Below are 19,169 nucleotides of genomic sequence, written 5' to 3' on the forward strand. Positions count from 1 at the left end.
TAGGGTAAAGCTATCAACCCTTTAGGGTGGGGCTATCAGTCATTTATCACCACCTAAAAGTTATCAGTACTTTAGGGCTGAGCTATTAGTCACTTAGGACGGAGCTATCAGTTATTTAGGGTAATGCTATCAATCCTTTATGGTGGGGCTATCATTCATTTTGGGCGGAGCTATCAGTCATTTAGTGCCTAAAGTTATCTGTACTTTAGGGCGGAGCTATCAGTCATTTAGGGTGGAGCTGTCAGTCATTTAGGGTGGAGCTATCAGTCATTTAGGATGGAGCTATCAGTCCTTTAGAGTCAAGGTATTTATTTAGGTCGGAGTTATCAGTACTTTAGGGCTGAGCTATCAGTCACTTAGGGCGGAGCTATCAGTTATTTAGGGTAATGCTATCAACCCTTTATGGTGGGGCTATCAATAATTTTGGGCGGAGCTATCAGTCATTTAGTGCCTAAAGTTATCAGTACTTTAGGGCGGAGCTATCAGTCACTTAGGGCGGAGCTATCAGTTATTTAGGGTAAAGCTATCAACCCTTAAGGGTGGGGCTATCAGTCATTTTGGGTGGAGCTATCAGTCATTTAGTGCGGGACTATCAGTCTTTTAAAGTGGAGCTGTCAGTCCTTTAGGTCGTGGCAATCAGTCATTTAGGGCAGAGCTATCAGTCATTTAAGGTGGGCTATATGTCCTTAAGGGCGGAGTTATCAGTCCATTGGGGTGGACTGTTTCATATGGATTTATTATTCATTCTTAATGTTTAGTGAACGCAAATTGCCGTAGTTTATTAAGTACGCAAACCTCTCGCTGCACGACAGCTGCGCACCTTCAGCAAACCTCCTCATTCCTGCAGCATGAGGGCTTTATGACTGTTTATGTGCGCCAAAAGTGGCGTATCTGTTCGGCGAAATATCTGACTGCGTGTCACCGCATCCCTAAGGACTGTTTGGCGAAATATTTGACTGCATGTCACTGCATATCAAACCGACTGACACGATATAACTAGAGAAATCTCCACTGTGCTGAGTGAGAGCATTCACTGAAAGGCGCAGCATCGATGACGTAAGCGTGCCCAGGCCAGGATGTAGTGTGAGCGCGGGCCGTCGGGGGAGACGGGAGGGGGGACAAGCATGCTTTGGCCCAGTTTGAGGCAACTGTACATAGTGTGAGTACGGCCTTAAGGAGAGGCACTATCAGTCCTTTAGGGCTGAGCTATCAGTCTTTTAGGATAGGGCTATCAGTGGGCATGTCTTGTTTCTGCTCTGAATTAATCCGTTTGTCCATCTTAATTTATTTCCGTCTTTCAGAATCGGTTCTCAAAGAACAAAGTCATGCACTGCGCTACATTTCTTTCTTATTTCAGGACCGTTTTAGGTGTATACAGTCAGAAATAGATACAAAATCCATCACTGGAGCAGTTTCTTTTCAAAAGGCATATTTTTGTACCATACAGGTGGACATTAGTATTTTCAGGGTACAATTTTGTACCCTTAAATTTCTCTATTGTACCCTTAAGACAGTGTTTCCCAACCCTGTTCCTGAAGGCACAATTACAGTACACATTTTCAACCTCCTAATCAAACACACCTGAATCAGCTCATCAGAACATTAGAAGAGACTCCAATACCTGAAATGAATGGGTCCGATAAGGGAGACATTCAAAATATGTACTGTTGGTGTGCCTCCAGGAACAGGTTTGGGAAAGGTTAAGGTACTGTGAGGTACGTTTAAGGACCTGTTAGGAACAAAAATGTACCCTTGTACAAAATCACTGGGACAGTACCTTTTCCTTTATTTCTGAGAGTGTATGTGCATCAGGATAGCAGAAAAAATCACCTAACATTTGTTTCATGGTGACTGTAGTGTGTAATAATGATACTCTCCCCCTCATTCTTGCTGGGTTGACGTCTGTGTCACATGTCGAGAACAGAATGCTCGAGAATTCAGAGTTATTAATGCTTTACTCCCTCGGATCTCTCAGGTTTTACAGCGCGGGGTGTATTTCATGGCCTCTCTGTGGCAGGTTTAGGACGGGAGGCGTCTTATTTTAGCGTGGAGGTCTTGGGTCTCCCTCTTTGGCTGACCACACTAGTGGTCTCAAATCTCCGAAGGTCAGACCTCAGGACTCTATATTTTGCCTTCATAAAAGACTGGCCAACATCTAACTTTATCTGCCAGGTCTGATCTGTCCGTGCAGATTGAGTTTCCTGCGATTATGACTGGAGTGAGTTGTCGGAGTGGTTTTAAAGACTTGTTGCTCGGCTCAAAGGTTTTATTGCCTGTTTAAGGTGTTGAAGGCGTTATCTGCAGGTCATATAATTGACCAGACGGGGGCGTACGAGTATATATGTCAGATTAAAGAGGAATGGATTATGAAATAAGCAGTAATAATTAGCCTTCAAGGCAAAGATATTGCAGGACTTGTATTTCCAGCTTTGTTTATTTCTGTTATACGATTGACATTTCAGATTTAGACCGCACTGGATTCAGTGACTTGCGGCATACAAATGTGGTTTGTTATTAAATCACGCCAATGATTCAATATTTGTATGCTAAGAATCACTGTTTGGAACTTAATAATCGCAGTTGTTGTATTGTGTGCTAACGACATTGCATTACTTTTTTCTGTCCTGCCATGTTTGGGTGTTTTCAATGTTAAGCAGAAGCTGTGTACTGTTTATAGGGACAGAAGAGGTTGTGGCAGGGTAAAGTTCTGCTATGGTTATGTTTGCAGTGTATTTCCAGTGTTCAGCTAGCCAACATATATGATAATCAAAGCACATTTCTGAAATAAAAGTCCCCATCAATCATGTTCTTTTTTTATTACAAATGATAGAAAGTCACTTTATAGACATTTCGTGTTTTTTTATTGAACATTAGGGATCAAAACATGTGAATATAAGTATATTTATTTTATTTTATAGTTAAAATTGTCGTGTGTGTGTGTGTGTGTGTGTGTGTGTGTGTGTGTGTATCTATCTATCTATCTGTCTGTCTGTCTGTCTGTCTGTCTGTCTGTCTTGTCTATCTATCTATCTATCTATAGTTATTGTATAACAATGTTTTTTTCTGTAGACTTTTGAACAAAAATTTTGCCTAAAAGGGCTAATAATTTTGTCCTTAAAATGGTGTTTAAAAAAATAAAAACTGCTCTTATTCTAGCCGAAATGAAGCAAATAAGACTTTCTCCAGAAGAAAAAATATTATCAGATATACTGCGAAAATTTCCTTGCCTTGTTAAACATTATTTGGGAAATATTTAAAAAAACGAAAAAAAAAAACATTAATTTAGTTTACTAAAATTACTAATTTAAATTCGTGCTCAATTCATGCTTATTTCTATAAAAAATAATTACTATTCCAAAGCAGCTTTACAAAAGGTAGACATTAATACATTAAAGTTTTAGGTTAGGTCATGCCTGGGCATTTTATGGCCCCTAGGCCACATGGGGCCAGCTGGATTTTTTCGATCAGCCTGCGTGTATTTTTAAAAAAATTACTAATCATTTATTTATTTTAATTCAACTTGCATTTTAATACTTTTTTGTTGCGATTATAGCTCGCTATTTAAAAAATGCAACAATTGAAGGTTTTGAATGTGATGCTGTAATGTAGCCATTGTGGGAATGGTTTTTGGTGTGGCGCCCCATCATGAAATAATGAATGTAGCAGAAACCATGAAGGTGAAGCAATCAAACAAACAACCCTGTGGCATTTATATGAAAGTAAAGTAAAGAACTTTTATTGTCATTGTAGTTGTACAACGAAATTTGTTTGATAACTCACAGAGACCAGCAGCAATATTAAAAAAAAAGAGAAAACAAACAATGGACATAATACTAAAATATAAGAGGCAAGATAAAATATACTAAATGTAATAAGTCACATAAAACCAACAATAGACATGAAGATGGTATTGTGATGCTAGTCTTTAAAATACTTGGTGTTAAACCTTGCCTATTGTTAATAACAAAACAAAGACAAAAACACAAGATAGACATAGAGCCAATTGGCAAAAGAGCTATTTTCATTGCCTAAATCATCATATAAATTAGTGTGCAGTGTTTTTGAGCATGCACCAAGGGACGATTGTGTTTTATAGAGGATTCAGAGTGTAATTTCTAGTAATGTCCCTCCTTTGAAGCTGAGCAGAGATCATCCGAGGAGTTTTCGCTGATAAACGATGTTTAAATAAGTGGCATCCTGTATAGCCTTTCAAAGGAATGAAGGCTCTGTGATCACTCTTGCTGACTTGCAGCATTTTCTAGGGATTTTCAGAATAGCTTTCTTCCTAGATAATGTCTGGGAATGTTTAGCGGCATAATATTTTTTTTGTGGACCCCAGAACGTGGTCATATATGGGTTTGCGTAGTGTCTTTAGCTTATGTAAGCAAATCCCCCTGAGAGAAAGCGTTATCTAGCAAGCGGCCGGCTGTATACATAATCGAGCCCTGTGGAATGGTTTGAATGCTTTGGATCGGGAACTACCCTTCCTTTCCTCGTCCCACTCCTGAGTTTTCCGGATCCTGTGTTTTGAACTCTTCGTGTGCAGTTCCTTTGATTCTTTCCCTAATGGACGGAGAGGCTTCATCGGTTGCGGAGTTCGAGAAGGTTTTGTGCGAGTTTGACATGCAGGATTTCACAGGACATGCTCAAGATCCGCTGCCAGAAACCAAAACTTCAGCTTTTCCTAAGAAAACATCCACTGATTTGTCCGATTTTACTCGTATTTCGGCTTCTGGATTGGGAGATGTTTTAGAAACAGAGGCAGTTGCGGGTTTGCCTGCTGACTCTGATTCAGTTTCGGCTTCAGAAATGGGCTCCGTTGTTCCATCAATCGCGTGCTCCTTATCATCCCCACTTGACCCACATTTAGCCCCAGATTCAGCTCCGGTGGATGTTTCAGAGACTCTGGGAACTGAAGGAGTGTATGCTGGTTGCTCTGGCGTTCATTTGTGTGATTCAGACGAGCCGTACATGATCCCAGATGTAGACTGGGTGTCCACGGGAGGTAGGGACTTGCTTATATTGTCTTGAAGTTGACAAGATGTACTAATCTGAATAGGACTGTGCAATATATTGTTTCAGAATTGACACTTCATTGTGTTTCCGCAGTTGTCAAATTGCAGAATGTGTAACGTTGAGTCTGTATTATTATCTATAGTGAAGTGATGTGCATTTGGGTGTGCTGTAAGAGTTTCTTTTCCTTTGATTAGAGGCTTTTAATTTCATAACCTAAAATAAATTATGTTATGCTTGCTAATCTTGTCACCATACTGGAATTTTTTAATTTTCTTATGATACCTGCCTGGAGATAATAGAGAGTAAACCTAGCTATAGGAGAATGAGGTTTATTTTACTTGTTTAACGCAAAACATTTTTACTGTATCATTCAAAAGACAAAAAAATGTGGTAATGTGAGGTTTAAAATGAGGTAAAAAGAAACAAAGCACGCAGTCTGTTGTGTTTTCAAGTAACATTAAACATAATTCCAGGTTTTTCAGCAGTCTTCAAGTTCGAAAGTCACTAAAGTATTAATAATAGCTAAATCAGTGCCATCTTATCTTATTTTCTGATTAAACCGAGAGTTAATTTTAATATTAATACATCTACCAGGGCTAATGGGGATGCTTCTATTTTTATTAAAGGGCACCTATGATGAAAATCATCTTTTGTAATCTGTTTGGACAGAATTGTTGTGTAGGTATAGTGTGTTCACAGTTATATCGGGGTGATGTAAACACAGTAAGTCTTCTTTTTTTTTTTTTTTTCTGACGTTAAAATAGGATCCAAATCCCTCCCGTTTTGAGGCGCACCCATAGACTGTAAAAGATATGGATTTAAATCTGCGACGTCACCCATAGGTTTCTGAAGAACGCAAGAGAAGCTACAAGTAGGCATGGCCAACCGTTGCTATTTTGTTCACTGACCGCAGGAATGTAACACATTGAGCCTCTAAACAATGTTTGTATGACGTTTTTCTACAGGAGAAAAACGCAAATTACTTCCAAACACTTAAAATGTACTCTGTGTTTGTAAATGCAAGGATATTTATGAAATCTGGGCATAACACTATATGACAATGCTTCAGATGACTATTCTAGAGCCTACGGATAATCAATCTGTCAGATTCTGGAGTGCAGTACAGGTCAAAAGAAAAATATAAGTGATCTTAAATAAAACAAATGCATTTATAGAGATGGTATAGAAGTCACCTGGGAAATGGAGGCCATGTGAATGGTTTGTGAGCACAATGAAGTGCACACAGCATGCCATATCATCTGATATATGTAAGAAATAATTCCAAAAGGCAACTGACTGTGAAAAGCCTCATAAAACAAAAATATATGTATATGCAGAGTTCAGCAGCTTATCAGCCGGAATCAGCTGAGGTAAAGTGACTGCGACCAGCGAGACCTAGCTGTCACTCAATTGGCCACGGCCTTAATTATGCAAACTTAATAAAACTTAATATTAAGGAAACAGATGAGTTATAAAAAAATTCACCCCCTTACAGTTGTCATGAAGGGTAATATTAGCTATATGAACCAAAATCGTTCTTTGTACCAGGCTGTAAACACCCTTTTCTCTGCTGTGAAGTTGGCTATTTTAACAGTGGGGTCAATAGAAATGTGCTCTATTATAGACTAGCGGAATTTCGATAAATAGCATTTTTAGTTACTTCCATTTTTGATTGACGATGGAGAGCGAGAGGTTGCCGCTTGGGCACACCGCAACGCGTTGTAGGAGTGCGGTTTCCCCTTCCACTGATTTGATTGACAGCTGCTCATTACCACGTCTCCGTAGTAAATCTTGAAAAAGGGGTAAAATAGGTGCCCTTTAACTAACATTATTCTCCAGCAGATCCATTGCATATTACTCTAGTGGCTGATAATACGTTTCCATGTATATGATAAACATTTTTTCAACTTGTAGCTTGTAACACATATAATCAAACCACATACAGTTGAAGTCAGAATTATTAGCCCCCCTAAATTATTAGCCATTTTTATTTCCCCAATTTCTGTTTAATGGAGAGAAGATTGTTTTCATCACATTTCTAAACATTATAGTTTTAATAACTAATTTCTAATAACTGATTTATTTTATCTTTGCCATGATGACAGTAAATAATATTTGACTAGATATTTTCAAGACACTTCTATACTGCTCAAAGTGACATTTAAAGGCTTAACTAGGTTAATTAGGTGAACTAGGCAGGTTAGGGTAATTAGGCAAGTTATTGTATAACAATGGTTTGTTCTGTAGACTATCGGAAAAAAATGTGCTTATAGGGGCTAATAATTTTGTCCTTCGATTCATACGATTCATAAACGGTTAATTCATTTATTAATTTTATTTTTTGCCCTCATAGTTCACTGACATGTTTTGTACACTAAATATGTTCACACATTAACAGTGAAGTTTTTGAATAAAGAATGCATTACTTGATTTTAAAATAAGGAAAGACACACTATCTAAGATTTACTTATTGAACATCAACGTTAAACCACTGAAATTAATCCACGCTGGCCGCTCTCATCACCGATCAGTCACAAAGCCTGCAATACGCATTGTTTTTTGAAAGATGCGCAGGTATGCTACCACACGAAGGCTGTGCCAGACCATACATGTGCGCTCAACATGCAAGTATAATTCAGTTTTGATAGAGCGGGGTAATGTGACTCGAAACATTTGGGGGGAAAATCTACCTGGAAAAATTTGTTTGATTATAGGCTATGAATGTCGATTTTGATAACTTTTCGATTTAACGTTTAAACAACAGAACTCAAGTCAATATTGTTTTTGGTGCTTTTTTTTTTTTTTTTTTTTTTTTTAGCTAAAAGTCCAATAACTGAGGGAGATTACTGTAACTTTAGAGCTGTAAATGTCAGAAAAGAAACAGTGGGCAATTCCAGAATTACGGATGTGACATTTGCAGTAAAAATTCAAAACATAAGTTCACGGATAATGTACAGTCAAAACCAGAAGTTTACATACACTTGAAAAAAAAAAGAAAAAGAAACATAACCATTTTTTTTTTTATGTCTTATGGTAAATTTTACTGAATGTTTACTATTTTGCTAAATGCCAGAGTTATGAGAGAATTTTTTTTGAGAATTTTTTATTAATTTCTAGACAGTTAAAAGTTTACATACATGTCCTTGTTTTTTTTTTTTTTTTTTTTTTTGCTTTGCTTTTAAACTGTATAGCTTTGGTCAAATGTTTTGGGTATCCTTCCACAAGCTTCTCACAATAATTTGAAGTAATTTTGGCCCATTCCTCCAGACAGAATTGGTGTAACTGAGTCAGATTTGTAGGCTGTCTTGCTTGCACAAGCTTTTTCAACTCTGCCCATAAATTTTCTATAGGATTGAGATCAGGGCTTTGTGATGTCCACTCCAAAACATTCACTCTGTTGTCCTCAAAGCACATTTTAACTAATTTGGCAGTCTGCTTAGGGTCATGGTTTGTTTTTACGACCCATTTGTGGTTTTAATTTTAAGTTTTAATTTCCTGGCTGATGTCTTAAGATGTTGCTTCAGTATTTCTACATAATGTTCTGTCTTCATGATGCCATCTATGCAGTGAAGAGGACCAGTCCCTCCTGCAGCAAAACAACCCCACAACATGATGATGTCGCCCCCATACGTCACAGTTGGGATGGTGTTTCTAGGCTTGTGTGCTTTCCCCTTTGTCCTCCAAATATAACACTGGTCATTTTGGCCAAACCGGTCTATCTTAGTTCCATCAGAGCACAGGACATGTCTCCAAAAATTGGTCTTTTCCCAGTGTAATTTAGCAAATTGTAATCTGGCTTTTTTGTTGATTCTGGCTTGTTGATTTTCCCATGTTGTCACACAAGGAAGCAGTGTGTTTGAGGTTTCCTTCAATACTATTATACAGTTGTGCCTCCAATTAACTCAAATGTTGTCAATTAGCCAATCAGAAACTTCCAAAACCTTGACACCATCACCTGAGCTTATTCAGAGGCAGAATAATCTTATTGTATGTAAACCTGTCTTTCAAGAAAAGTTATATCAATTTCTCAAAAAAATCTCTCTCATTATTCTGCTATTAAGCATTACAGAAACAAATGCGATAATCCTAACTTACCTGAAAGAGAAAAGGTTTAGTCACATTAACATCTGACTTTTTTAAATGGTTATGTGCCTCTTTATACAGTGCATGTAAACTTCTGGTTTTAACTGTTAATGTTAACATTGCTAACATATTGAAATCATCTATGCTTGTAGATCATTTATTGTTATATTTTAAACAGATGCAGTCTAAAATGATAAACTCTTTCCAAATTTAAGTTATCTAGTGAAATTGTACACATATCGCAAAATGAAAAATTATAGCAATGCTACATTTTTCCAATACCTTGCAGCCCTAATCAGGTCATATTCTTGTCTGCACAACATCATTAGAATGTCCACTTGTGGACAGAATTACAATATTTGTGTAGTATATTATTTATGATTCACTCGTAAAATGCTCATCAGAACCATTTAAGATGTTATAGTCAATCCGAAACAGAGCCTTGCTAAAGTTCATTCATTTTCCTTTGGTTTAGTCCTTTATCTATTAATGAACCGCCAACTATTCCAGCATAAAGTTAACACAGTGGATGCCATTCCAGCTACAACCCAGTACTGGGAAAAATTACCTGAAATAGTGTTTTTTATTCACCTGCGTTTATAATGCATGTCTTACAGACAAACTTTGTTTATGTTAGTTATGTCTCAGTGACTACAAATTGTTGTCTTGTCAGTGCAAGACAAAGTCTCTAAAAAGTCGCATTTAAAATCTCTTCTTAAAGGGTCACGAAACACCAAAACACATGTTTTGATCTGTTGACAGTCGTATGTGTCCCACACTGCTAAAAACACTATTAGGACACCTGTATTTCACTAAAAAGTGTAAATTGGTTGTTTTTGCGTTATTTCAAGCAAATTCGTACTTCCTGTTTGAAACTAATTTTTGAAGCTGCGTCACGGTCATGACATAATAGCGTGTATTCCAGCGTGCAGACTGGGCGCCTGTGCCAGAGTGAGTCTTATTACGTCTTACAGCCTGCTGCATTAATGCATGAGTAAAGCTTGGTTCAAACCAATCAGCGCGCTCTACTGTGCAACTTCATTAATATTCATTAGTGTCACAGTGTTTAGACGGCAGAGACGCCACGTTGTGTTGGCAAAACAAGCATGAAGAGTTGCTTTTATAGTTTGCTGCAGTTAAGTTTTGTTTTCATTTCCTCTCTGTGAGAGCTCAGTCTCACGTGTGGATTAATAGTGTACACGACGCTCGACAACAATAACTTACGTGTCTAAGGAGGATTATTGTTCACCTGAGAGCTGTTCTCATCTGCAAACGCTGAGATCCGGATTCGCTTGTAGTCTCTTCTTAATAAAGACGCGGCTCTTGTTGCTGGTGATTGTCCTGTCTTTACAGATTTGGTAAGTGAGCGACCAGTGCTCTTTGTTTATTCAGTTTGTTCGTATCGAACTAAGTTAACCATTGCACCGAGTGTAAACATGTTAGCACCACAACCAAACTTTAATCTCGTGTAGGATTTTCACCGCATTTAGTGACCGGAATAACACACGCGGCTTTCTGACACTACCTGCCGCATCTAAGTGTCCGGGAAATGCGGAGGGTTTTTATTCTCTTATTCGCCGTGCGGTATCAAACATTGCATGAAAATACACGCTTTGAGTGTTTGTCGCGAGGGGCATGAATGAATTCCCTGAATGAAAGAGCCAAACTGCAGTTAAAGTCCACCATTTAAAAATTTGGCAAATAATTCGACTACAGATGTCCATGTAGGTTAAACACCATCACTTTCTACTGTGTGTGTGTGTGTGTGTGTGTGTGTGTGTGTGTGTGCGTGTGTGTGCGTGTGTGTGCGTGTGTGTGCGTGTGTGTGCGTGTGTGTGCGTGTGTGTGCGTGTGTGTGCGTGTGTGTGCGTGTGTGTGCGTGTGTGTGCGTGTGCGTGTGCGTGTATGTGTGCGTGTATGTGTGCGTGTGTGTGTGTGTTTTGACTCTGAAACTCGCGCGTGCCCAAATAGACACTCCCACACCATCCCACTTTTCTTCCTCCGACACTCCCCCCTAAACAGAGCTGGACACGCCCACTTTTCTGACTTTTTCCAAAGTAGAGGTGTGAAAACACCCTGCTGAAACAACGGGGTTTCATGGCCCTTTAACAATCATAAAATAAGCAGATTAAAATGTGAGTGATATAGTTTGTCGAGTAGTTTGATGCAAGGCTGCTTAATTTCATAATGATGGAGAGTGACTTTAATTATGAGTGTAATGGATGTAGATAAAGAAACAGCAGAGAGGATTGGAGATAGAGAGAGAGAGAGAGAGAGAAATACTGAAAAAAATTATTCAGAGATGATTCCTTGGATTTACTCAATTTTTTTACGTTAAGTGGTTGTAAACAATTTATTTGTTTTGAATTTAAACAAACAAATTAAGTTGAACCTTGTTAAACTTAATTTGTTTGTTTAAATTCAACACAAATAAATTGTTTGCAACAGTTCTGCATGCAACACTTTTTTTCAGTGTATGGGTTAATGTTTCCTTTGCCACTCCCTTATCAAGCCGAGCGCTAAACAAACACACAGGCACATACAAGTCTCAAAGTCTCACAGCTTCTGTCTTCGCCTTTATAATCTTCACATTTATGTAGCGGATTAGATAATCATGCTTGACTAAATGTTGAGTTAATTGTCTAATTCTTAAATATCGAGTTCGTATTCTGAGTTTTTTTTTTCCATCAGGAATAGTTTCTTTCTCTCTTGACCAGATTTATACAAAATATCGAGTTCATCCATGTTGTTTTTTTAATCAGGAATGGTGTCTTATGAGCATGTTCTTAAAAAAAATATTGTATAACGTCTTTTACTTATTTTGATTAAATATTGAGTTGATCTGAGGTGGTTTTGTCAGGAGTTGTTTGTACCAAATGTTGAGTTGATCCGAGTTGTTTTAACCATCCGGTGCAGTTTCTTTCTCGCTTGGCCAGATTTACTCCAAATATTTTGTCAAGCCGAGTTGTTTTAACCATCAGGAATGGTTTCTTTCTCGCTTGACTAAATTAATACCAAATATTGAGTTATTCAGGGTTGTTTTAACCATCAGGAATGGTTCCTTTTTTGACCAGATTAATACCAAATATTGAGTCAGTCAGAGTTGTTATAACCATCAGGAATGGTTTCTTTCTAGCTTGACCAGATTAATACTAAGTATTGAGTTAATCAGAGTTGTTTTAACCATCAGGAATGGTTTCTTTCTAGCTTGACCAGCTTTTTACCAAATAGTAAGTTAATCAGAGTTGTTTTAACCATCAGGAATGGTTTCATTCTCTCGGCCAGACTCCTAATTATTGAGTTATTCAGAGTTGTTTTAACAATCAGGAATGGTTTCATTCTCTTGACCAGACTCCTAATTATTGAGTTAATCAGAGTTGTTTTAACCATCAGGAATGGTTTCATTCTCTCGACCAGACTCCTAATTATTGAGTTAATCAGAGTTGTTTTAACCATCAGGAATGGTTTCATTCTCTTGACCAGACTCCTAATTATTGAGTTAATCAGAGTTGTTTTAACCATCAGGAATGGTTTCTTTCTAGCTTGACCAGATTAATACTAAGTATTGAGTTAATCAGAGTTGTTTTAACCATCAGGAATGGTTTCTTTCTAGCTTGACCAGCTTTTTACCAAATAGTAAGTTAATCAGAGTTGTTATAACCATCAGGAATGGTTTCATTCTCTCGACCAGACTCCTAATTACTGAGTTAATCAGAGTTGTTTTAACCATCAGGAATGGTTTCATTCTCTCGACCAGACTCCTAATTATTGAGTTAATCAGAGTTGTTTTAATCATCAGGAATGGTTTCTTTCTCTCGACCAGACTCCTAATTATTGAGTTAATCAGAGTTGTTTTAACCATCAGGAATGGTTTCATTCTCTCGACCAGACTCCTAATTATTGAGTTAATCAGAGTTGTTTTAACCATCAGGAATGGTTTCATCCTCTCGACCAGACTCCTAATTATTGAGTTAATCAGAGTTGTTTTAACCATCAGAAATGGTTTCTTTCTAGCTTGACCAGATTAATACTAAGTATTGAGTTATTCAGAGTTGTTTTAACCATCAGGAATGGTTTCTTTCTAGCTTGACCAGCTTTTTACCAAATAGTAAGTTATTCAGAGTTGTTTTAACCATCAGGAATGGTTTCATTCTCTTGACCAGATTTTGATTAATTATTATCAGAGTTGTTTTTACTATCAGGGATATTTTCTCTCCCTCTCTCTCTTGACCAGATTCCTATACTGAGTTCATCTAAGGTGTTTTTACCATGATTCTTTCTCCATTGTGAATGTGTCCTTTTCTTTTCACTTTATTATGACTAAATATTGATTTAATCGATTTTTTTTTTCACTATCAGGAACGGTTTCCTATTCTTTTGACCAGATTCTTACTAAATATTGAGTTCATCCGAGGTGTTTTACTCTCAGGACTATGGCGTCTCCAAGTCTTGAGCAGATTGGTGACCTGCACACACGGTTACAGACAGGTTATATAGCGCAGCATTTTTAGTATCTGGTATGTGTAGTTAAAGTTAGCACCTGCTGAAAAACAGCCTCCCTCCCCTTGGACGGCTCCACAGTCTCTGCTCCAGCGTTTACCAGACTCTAAGCTCTGCGTTTTCCTTCTCTTCCACTTTTTTCTGCCATCTAAATCTTTCTATCTCTCCTGCTGATTTTCCATCCTTTATGCTGTCTGTTTTTTTTTTCCATTCCTCGTCGTAGCTCCTCCTGTCTGAGATAAAGTGCGAAGGTAAAGATCAGCAGGGCGTTTCTGTCTCTCCTTGTCGAAGTGTAAGTGAACCAGCTTTACTTTGTTGTTGCTATTTGGCTTTAGTTGGTTGCTTATAGTGCTTTTTGGATTATGGCTTTCTTGTGTTTGTGTCTTAAAGAGTGATTTTGTTTTTCATTTGTATTAAATGCTGATGAGATTGTGTGGAATAATCAAGTGTTGTGTGTTTTGTGGACTGTTGAAAGTTTATCTGCTAACAGAAGTTGGTTGAGTTTTGATGTTTTGTTGCACTTGTTGTGTGTTTGTTTGGCATGTATGGGATTAAGTTATCTAACATCTAGATTAACATGTCTTCTACATCAGAGCTGAAGCATTTTACTTACAATTAATACACAGATACTGACTGCTGATACACTGAACAAAATGGTTCATTTTTATGGGCTGAATTAAAACAAACTAAGTTGAATATTACTAAATTTAATTTGTTTAAAATCAGCCCATATAAATTGTTTATGACCACTTACCTAAAAAAAAATAGGTATGAAATGAATCATTTATTTCAGTGTACTTTATTTGTATTTAAATGAATTTTACACGTTTTATTATTGACTTGATATGCTCAGAATTGTATGATTATATTCACATTTGTCATTTTTAAATTATATTTATATAATACAATTAATGTAGAATTATAGTATATATCTTAAACATTATTTATATTTATATATTTAATTTTATATATATATATATATATATATATATATATATATATATATAAATATATAAATATATATATATATATATATAAATATATATATATATATATATATATATATATATATATATATATATATAAAGATATATTTTTAATATAATAATTAAGTTGCTTTAAACTGTAGCGCTTATTTCTTTAATATACTTTGAATATAATCCATTATATATATGTATATATTTAATTTGGATTTTATTGATATGGTCTCAATTGTAAAGATTATACCTTTAGAAATATAACAAGATGTTATTTATTGTTGTATTGAAACGTTCCAAATAAGTATCTTATGAAATGAAGAGTTTAGATGCAAAAATTTCTAAATGCCGTCTGAAAATTGTTTCTAATATGAGCATGTTTGTCGGGCTCCTGTGTGTATGTTTGGTAATTTCACCTTTGTGGCAAATAATTCGTTATTTTTGTGGTCTTTAAATTGAAAAAAAACTGAACAAGGGAGGCTAAAAAAATGCTAATTCTCGATGCAAATTTAAGGTGGCACTTGTATATAAAATATATATTCAGTTTACCTGTGCTCTAAATTGAATTATAAATATTTATGCAATGATTTTGCAAGAGTTGTGTAAGCTTTGTATTTAATTAACTTTCTATGCATTTCTTTTTTTTATGTTATTTATAAATTTATATATATAAATTTAAAATATAAATTTATTGTTCAGATTAAATATTTTTTCATGGAATATTTATAGTTAATTTACTTTTCTACATATGCATTGTGCAAATGAATTAATTTTCAATATGACTTATGTAATACATTTGTGCTGAATTAGATACTCAGAAAATGATGGTTGTTGTTTGTTCAAACTACTTATTTAAAATAAGCTGAAACAACACATTTAAAAAATGGGACAACTTAATTGTTTTGTTTTCAATCCACTTAAATTTAGTAAAAACTAAAGTGAGCTTAATTATTTCATGTTGTCCCAATGTGAGAAATAGGCATGGGCCAGTATAAGATTCTGACGGTATGACAACCTTGTATAAAAATATCACGGTTAGGGAATTAGGCAAGTTATTGTATAACGATGGTTTTTTCTGTAGACTATCGGGAAAAATATAGCTTAAAGGGGCTAATAATTTTGACCTTAAAATGGTGTTTAAAAAATTAAAAACTGCTTTTTATTCTAGCCAAAATAAAGCAAATAAGACTTTTTCCAAAAGAAAAAATATTATTAGACATACTGTGAAAATTTCCTTGCCCTATTAAACATCATTTGGGAAATATTGAAAAAAAGAAGAAAAGAAAAAATCAAAGATGATTTTGTGATTACTGCTCTAAAATATATTCTTAAATTTCTGGGTAAAAAACAAAAAACTTTTCCCCCTCTAAACACAATATATTTTATTTTGAGAAACATTTAAAATATTTTGTAACAGTATGTCGAGCCTAATAATTAAAATAAATCATTAACTTCTGTGCACTTCATTAGTTTCAAAAGCACAGATTTCCTTACAATTTAAAAGGGCATCTTTGGAGAGCTTTTCTGCTAGATATACTGTTGTCCTTAAAAAAAAAAAGCAGAAATAAAAAAACCTTACACATACAGTTGAAGTCAGAATTATTAGCCCCTCTTTGATTTTTTTTTCTTCTTTTTTTTAATTTTTCCCAAATGATGTTTAACAGGGCAAGGAAATTTTCACTGTATGTCTGATAATATTTTTTCTTCTGGAAAAAAGTCTTATTTGCTTTATTTTGGCTAGAATAAAAAGCAGTTTTTAATTTTTTAAACACAATTTTAAGGTCAAAATTATTAGCCCCTTTAAGCAATTTTTTTCCCCGATAGTCTACAGAACAAATCATCGTTATACAATAACTTGCCTAATTACCCTAACCTGCCTAGTTAACCTAATTAACCTAGTTAAGCCTTTAAATGTCACTTTAAGCTGTATAGAAGTGTCTTGAAAATATCTAGTCAAATATTATTTCCTGTCATCATGACAAAGATAAAATAAATCAGTTAATATAAATTAGTTATTGAAACTATTATGTTTAGAAATGTGTTGAAAAAAATATTCTCTCTGTTAAACAGAAATTGAGGGGGGGGGGGGGACAATGGGGCTAATAATTCAGGGGGCTAATAATTTTGACTTCAATTGTACTTTTCGGAATGGTATAGTATAAATTTTTGCGGTTTTAAAACGTTTCTAAAGCGCAAAATACCTTAAACGGTTATCATTCCATGTGGAACCCAGCATTTTATACAGTGTATGCATTTTACATTTATAAATTAACTAGCTCAACATTTTATTTGCTATAGATCATTTTGAGGTATGTAAAAAGTAATTAAGGTCCTTAAATGTTCTGTTTTACGTTTATAATTATAATATATAGCTTTAGAGAATCCCAAAAGAGTCACATATTGAAAATTAATGTTATGATAGCGGTTTAAACGTCAAGATTGAATTGACTTTTGTTAGAGTTATGAATTAGTTTGACAACGAGCAGGAAATGTTCATGGCCCAATGGCATCACCACATTGAAATGGTCTATATTTAGAAATTATGCTCAATGTTGTTATTTCCTTCTTAAATATTCTCTGTCCAGGATATTTCGGCCTTACTATTTTAAATATTTTTTATAATACACATATTATGTTTAAATATGTTGCTATTATGATAGATTTGTAAGATGTGGATTAGATTTTTCCACATTTATCACCCTGAAAAAAATTAAACATTGGATTTACTACATTTTCTTTAAGGTTAGTGGTTGAAAACAATTAATATGGGCTGAATTTAACAAAGTTGAACATTGCTACTTTTCAATTGTTTGAATTCGCCTCATTTAAATAGTTTGCAACCACTTACCTCAAAAGACATCCAATTTTTATTTAGTGCATAGTGTACAGCTGGACTTTTACAGCTCACTGGTTCACTTTAGCAATCATATAGAGTTGTCATGCTGCAATCAATCACTTCCTGTATAGACATGGCGTAACACGCTTCATAGCAAAACTGGTGATGCAACCCCTATCTAAAGGTGCTTTCTTTTCATATCTAATTGCTATATGTAGGACTTTTAACCACAGATGGTCTATAGTTCCTTAAGAGCATGTTTTACAGGCTTAGTTGTGTGTGTGTGTGTGAGAGAGAGAGTGCTTTCAGCTCCATTCCTGAGCGTTTGGCTTTTGAACATTGATTTTTTTTCGTCTTATGTGCATTAAGAGGTGTGTGTGTGTGTCCGTTTATGCATTTTGCGCTTTTCTTCCTGCTGAATCTGTCCCTGTAGGCATGTTGTTTTAGAGCAGTCTTTACATGCAAGGTTTGGCCACACCCCATATGAGCGAAGTGATTTCACCATCCTCGTCCTGTGGTTCATAATTATCCCACTGTTCCAGGATCAGATCCAGACCAGGAAGAGACATGTTGTGAAGAGACTTGACAAAGAGTTATTCAACAACAAGCCGCTTGATTTCTGATAGATTTATGTTGTTTGCAAAACCAATGAAGGGAATGTGAATCTAAAGCGCATATCAGAATTCTGGAAGCTCTTGGAATCAGCAAATTGTTATAAGCTTTTTTTGTTTTTTATGAATGTTTAAGGGGTGTGTGGCATGATCATGGGCGTAAATCTGATTTAACAGTAGGGGAGACAGTAAACATAAAATTTCTTTCCAGCATTTTTTTGAAGGGGACACAAATAATACAGCCGATTTGTACTAAGAAAGAAATGTCCCCGCAGTTCAAAATGGTTTCATCATTATTAGTATAGCATGGAGACTACGCCATTATGATTAGCTTTAAAGTTTTTCTCAGGTTCAATAACAAAGCAAATTTTTCTATTTTTTGCATTGTTTGTTGTGTTGTTTACAGTCAACAGACTGACTCCTGAAGCAGAATAAATTGGAAGGGAGGGGATATGTCCCCCCCATCCCCCCCGGGATTTACGTCTCTGGGCATGATATTATACAGTGCTCAGGGTAAATGAGTACACCCTCTTTTATTAAACCGTTATGTCCGTTAAAATACGAGTTTGGCCACCTAATATTATTTAGGAATACAAAGATAATTCATTTTATTTCAAAAGAGTTATTGCAAATTAAAAAAACTAATAAATAGAAATGAACAGTTGAAGTCAGAATTATTAGCCCCCCTTGACATTCTTTCTCTTTTTTTTATATTTTCCAAATGATGTTTAACAGATTCAGGAAATTTTCACTGTATGTCTGATAATATTTTTTCTTATTTGTTTTATTTCAGCTAGAATGAAAACGTTTCTTAATTTTTTAAACACCATTTTAAGGACAATATTATCATCAATATGATCAATATTATCATCCCCATTTAGGCAACTTTTTTTTCGATAGTCTACAAAACAAACTAGGGCTGCACGATTAATCGAAAAAAGATCATGATCTCGATTCGACCCTACACACGATCTTAATTCAGCTTTTCTACCATTCAGCCAATCATATTTTCAAGGTCAGGAGAGAAGCTTAAAAGTGGTCGCACAAGTCTTCACAGCAACACTGACACCTTCAAATGGCGTTAATGTTGTTTTAATTAATGTTATTTTTCATTTTAATTAAATTAATTAAATGTAATTAATTATT

General features: G+C 35.5%; 1 protein-coding gene across 9 annotated transcripts in view; it reads left to right on the plus strand.

The window, feature by feature from the left end:
- The window catches only part of pxna (paxillin a), a 99,226-nt gene that overhangs the window by 34,142 nt on the left and 45,915 nt on the right, over window positions 1-19,169 (plus strand). For 2 of the 9 annotated variants that reach the window (XM_073950060.1, XM_073950063.1), the window contains exon 2: window positions 13,823-13,891. The exons of 4 other annotated variants lie outside the window; for them this stretch is intronic. Coding sequence is in view for 2 of the 5 variants with exons in the window: in XM_073950058.1 (XP_073806159.1) it covers window positions 4,462-5,005 (544 nt within the window). In the remaining 3 variants the exon portion in view is untranslated. Of the gene's footprint in view, window positions 1-3,710; window positions 5,006-13,822; window positions 14,092-19,169 lie in introns of those variants that run through there. 3 more of the 9 variants (XM_073950058.1, XM_073950061.1, XM_073950065.1) reach the window with 2 other exon arrangements.

Source organism: Danio rerio, chromosome 5 (genome assembly GCF_049306965.1).
Source record: "Danio rerio strain Tuebingen ecotype United States chromosome 5, GRCz12tu, whole genome shotgun sequence".
NCBI lineage: Eukaryota > Metazoa > Chordata > Actinopteri > Cypriniformes > Danionidae > Danio > Danio rerio.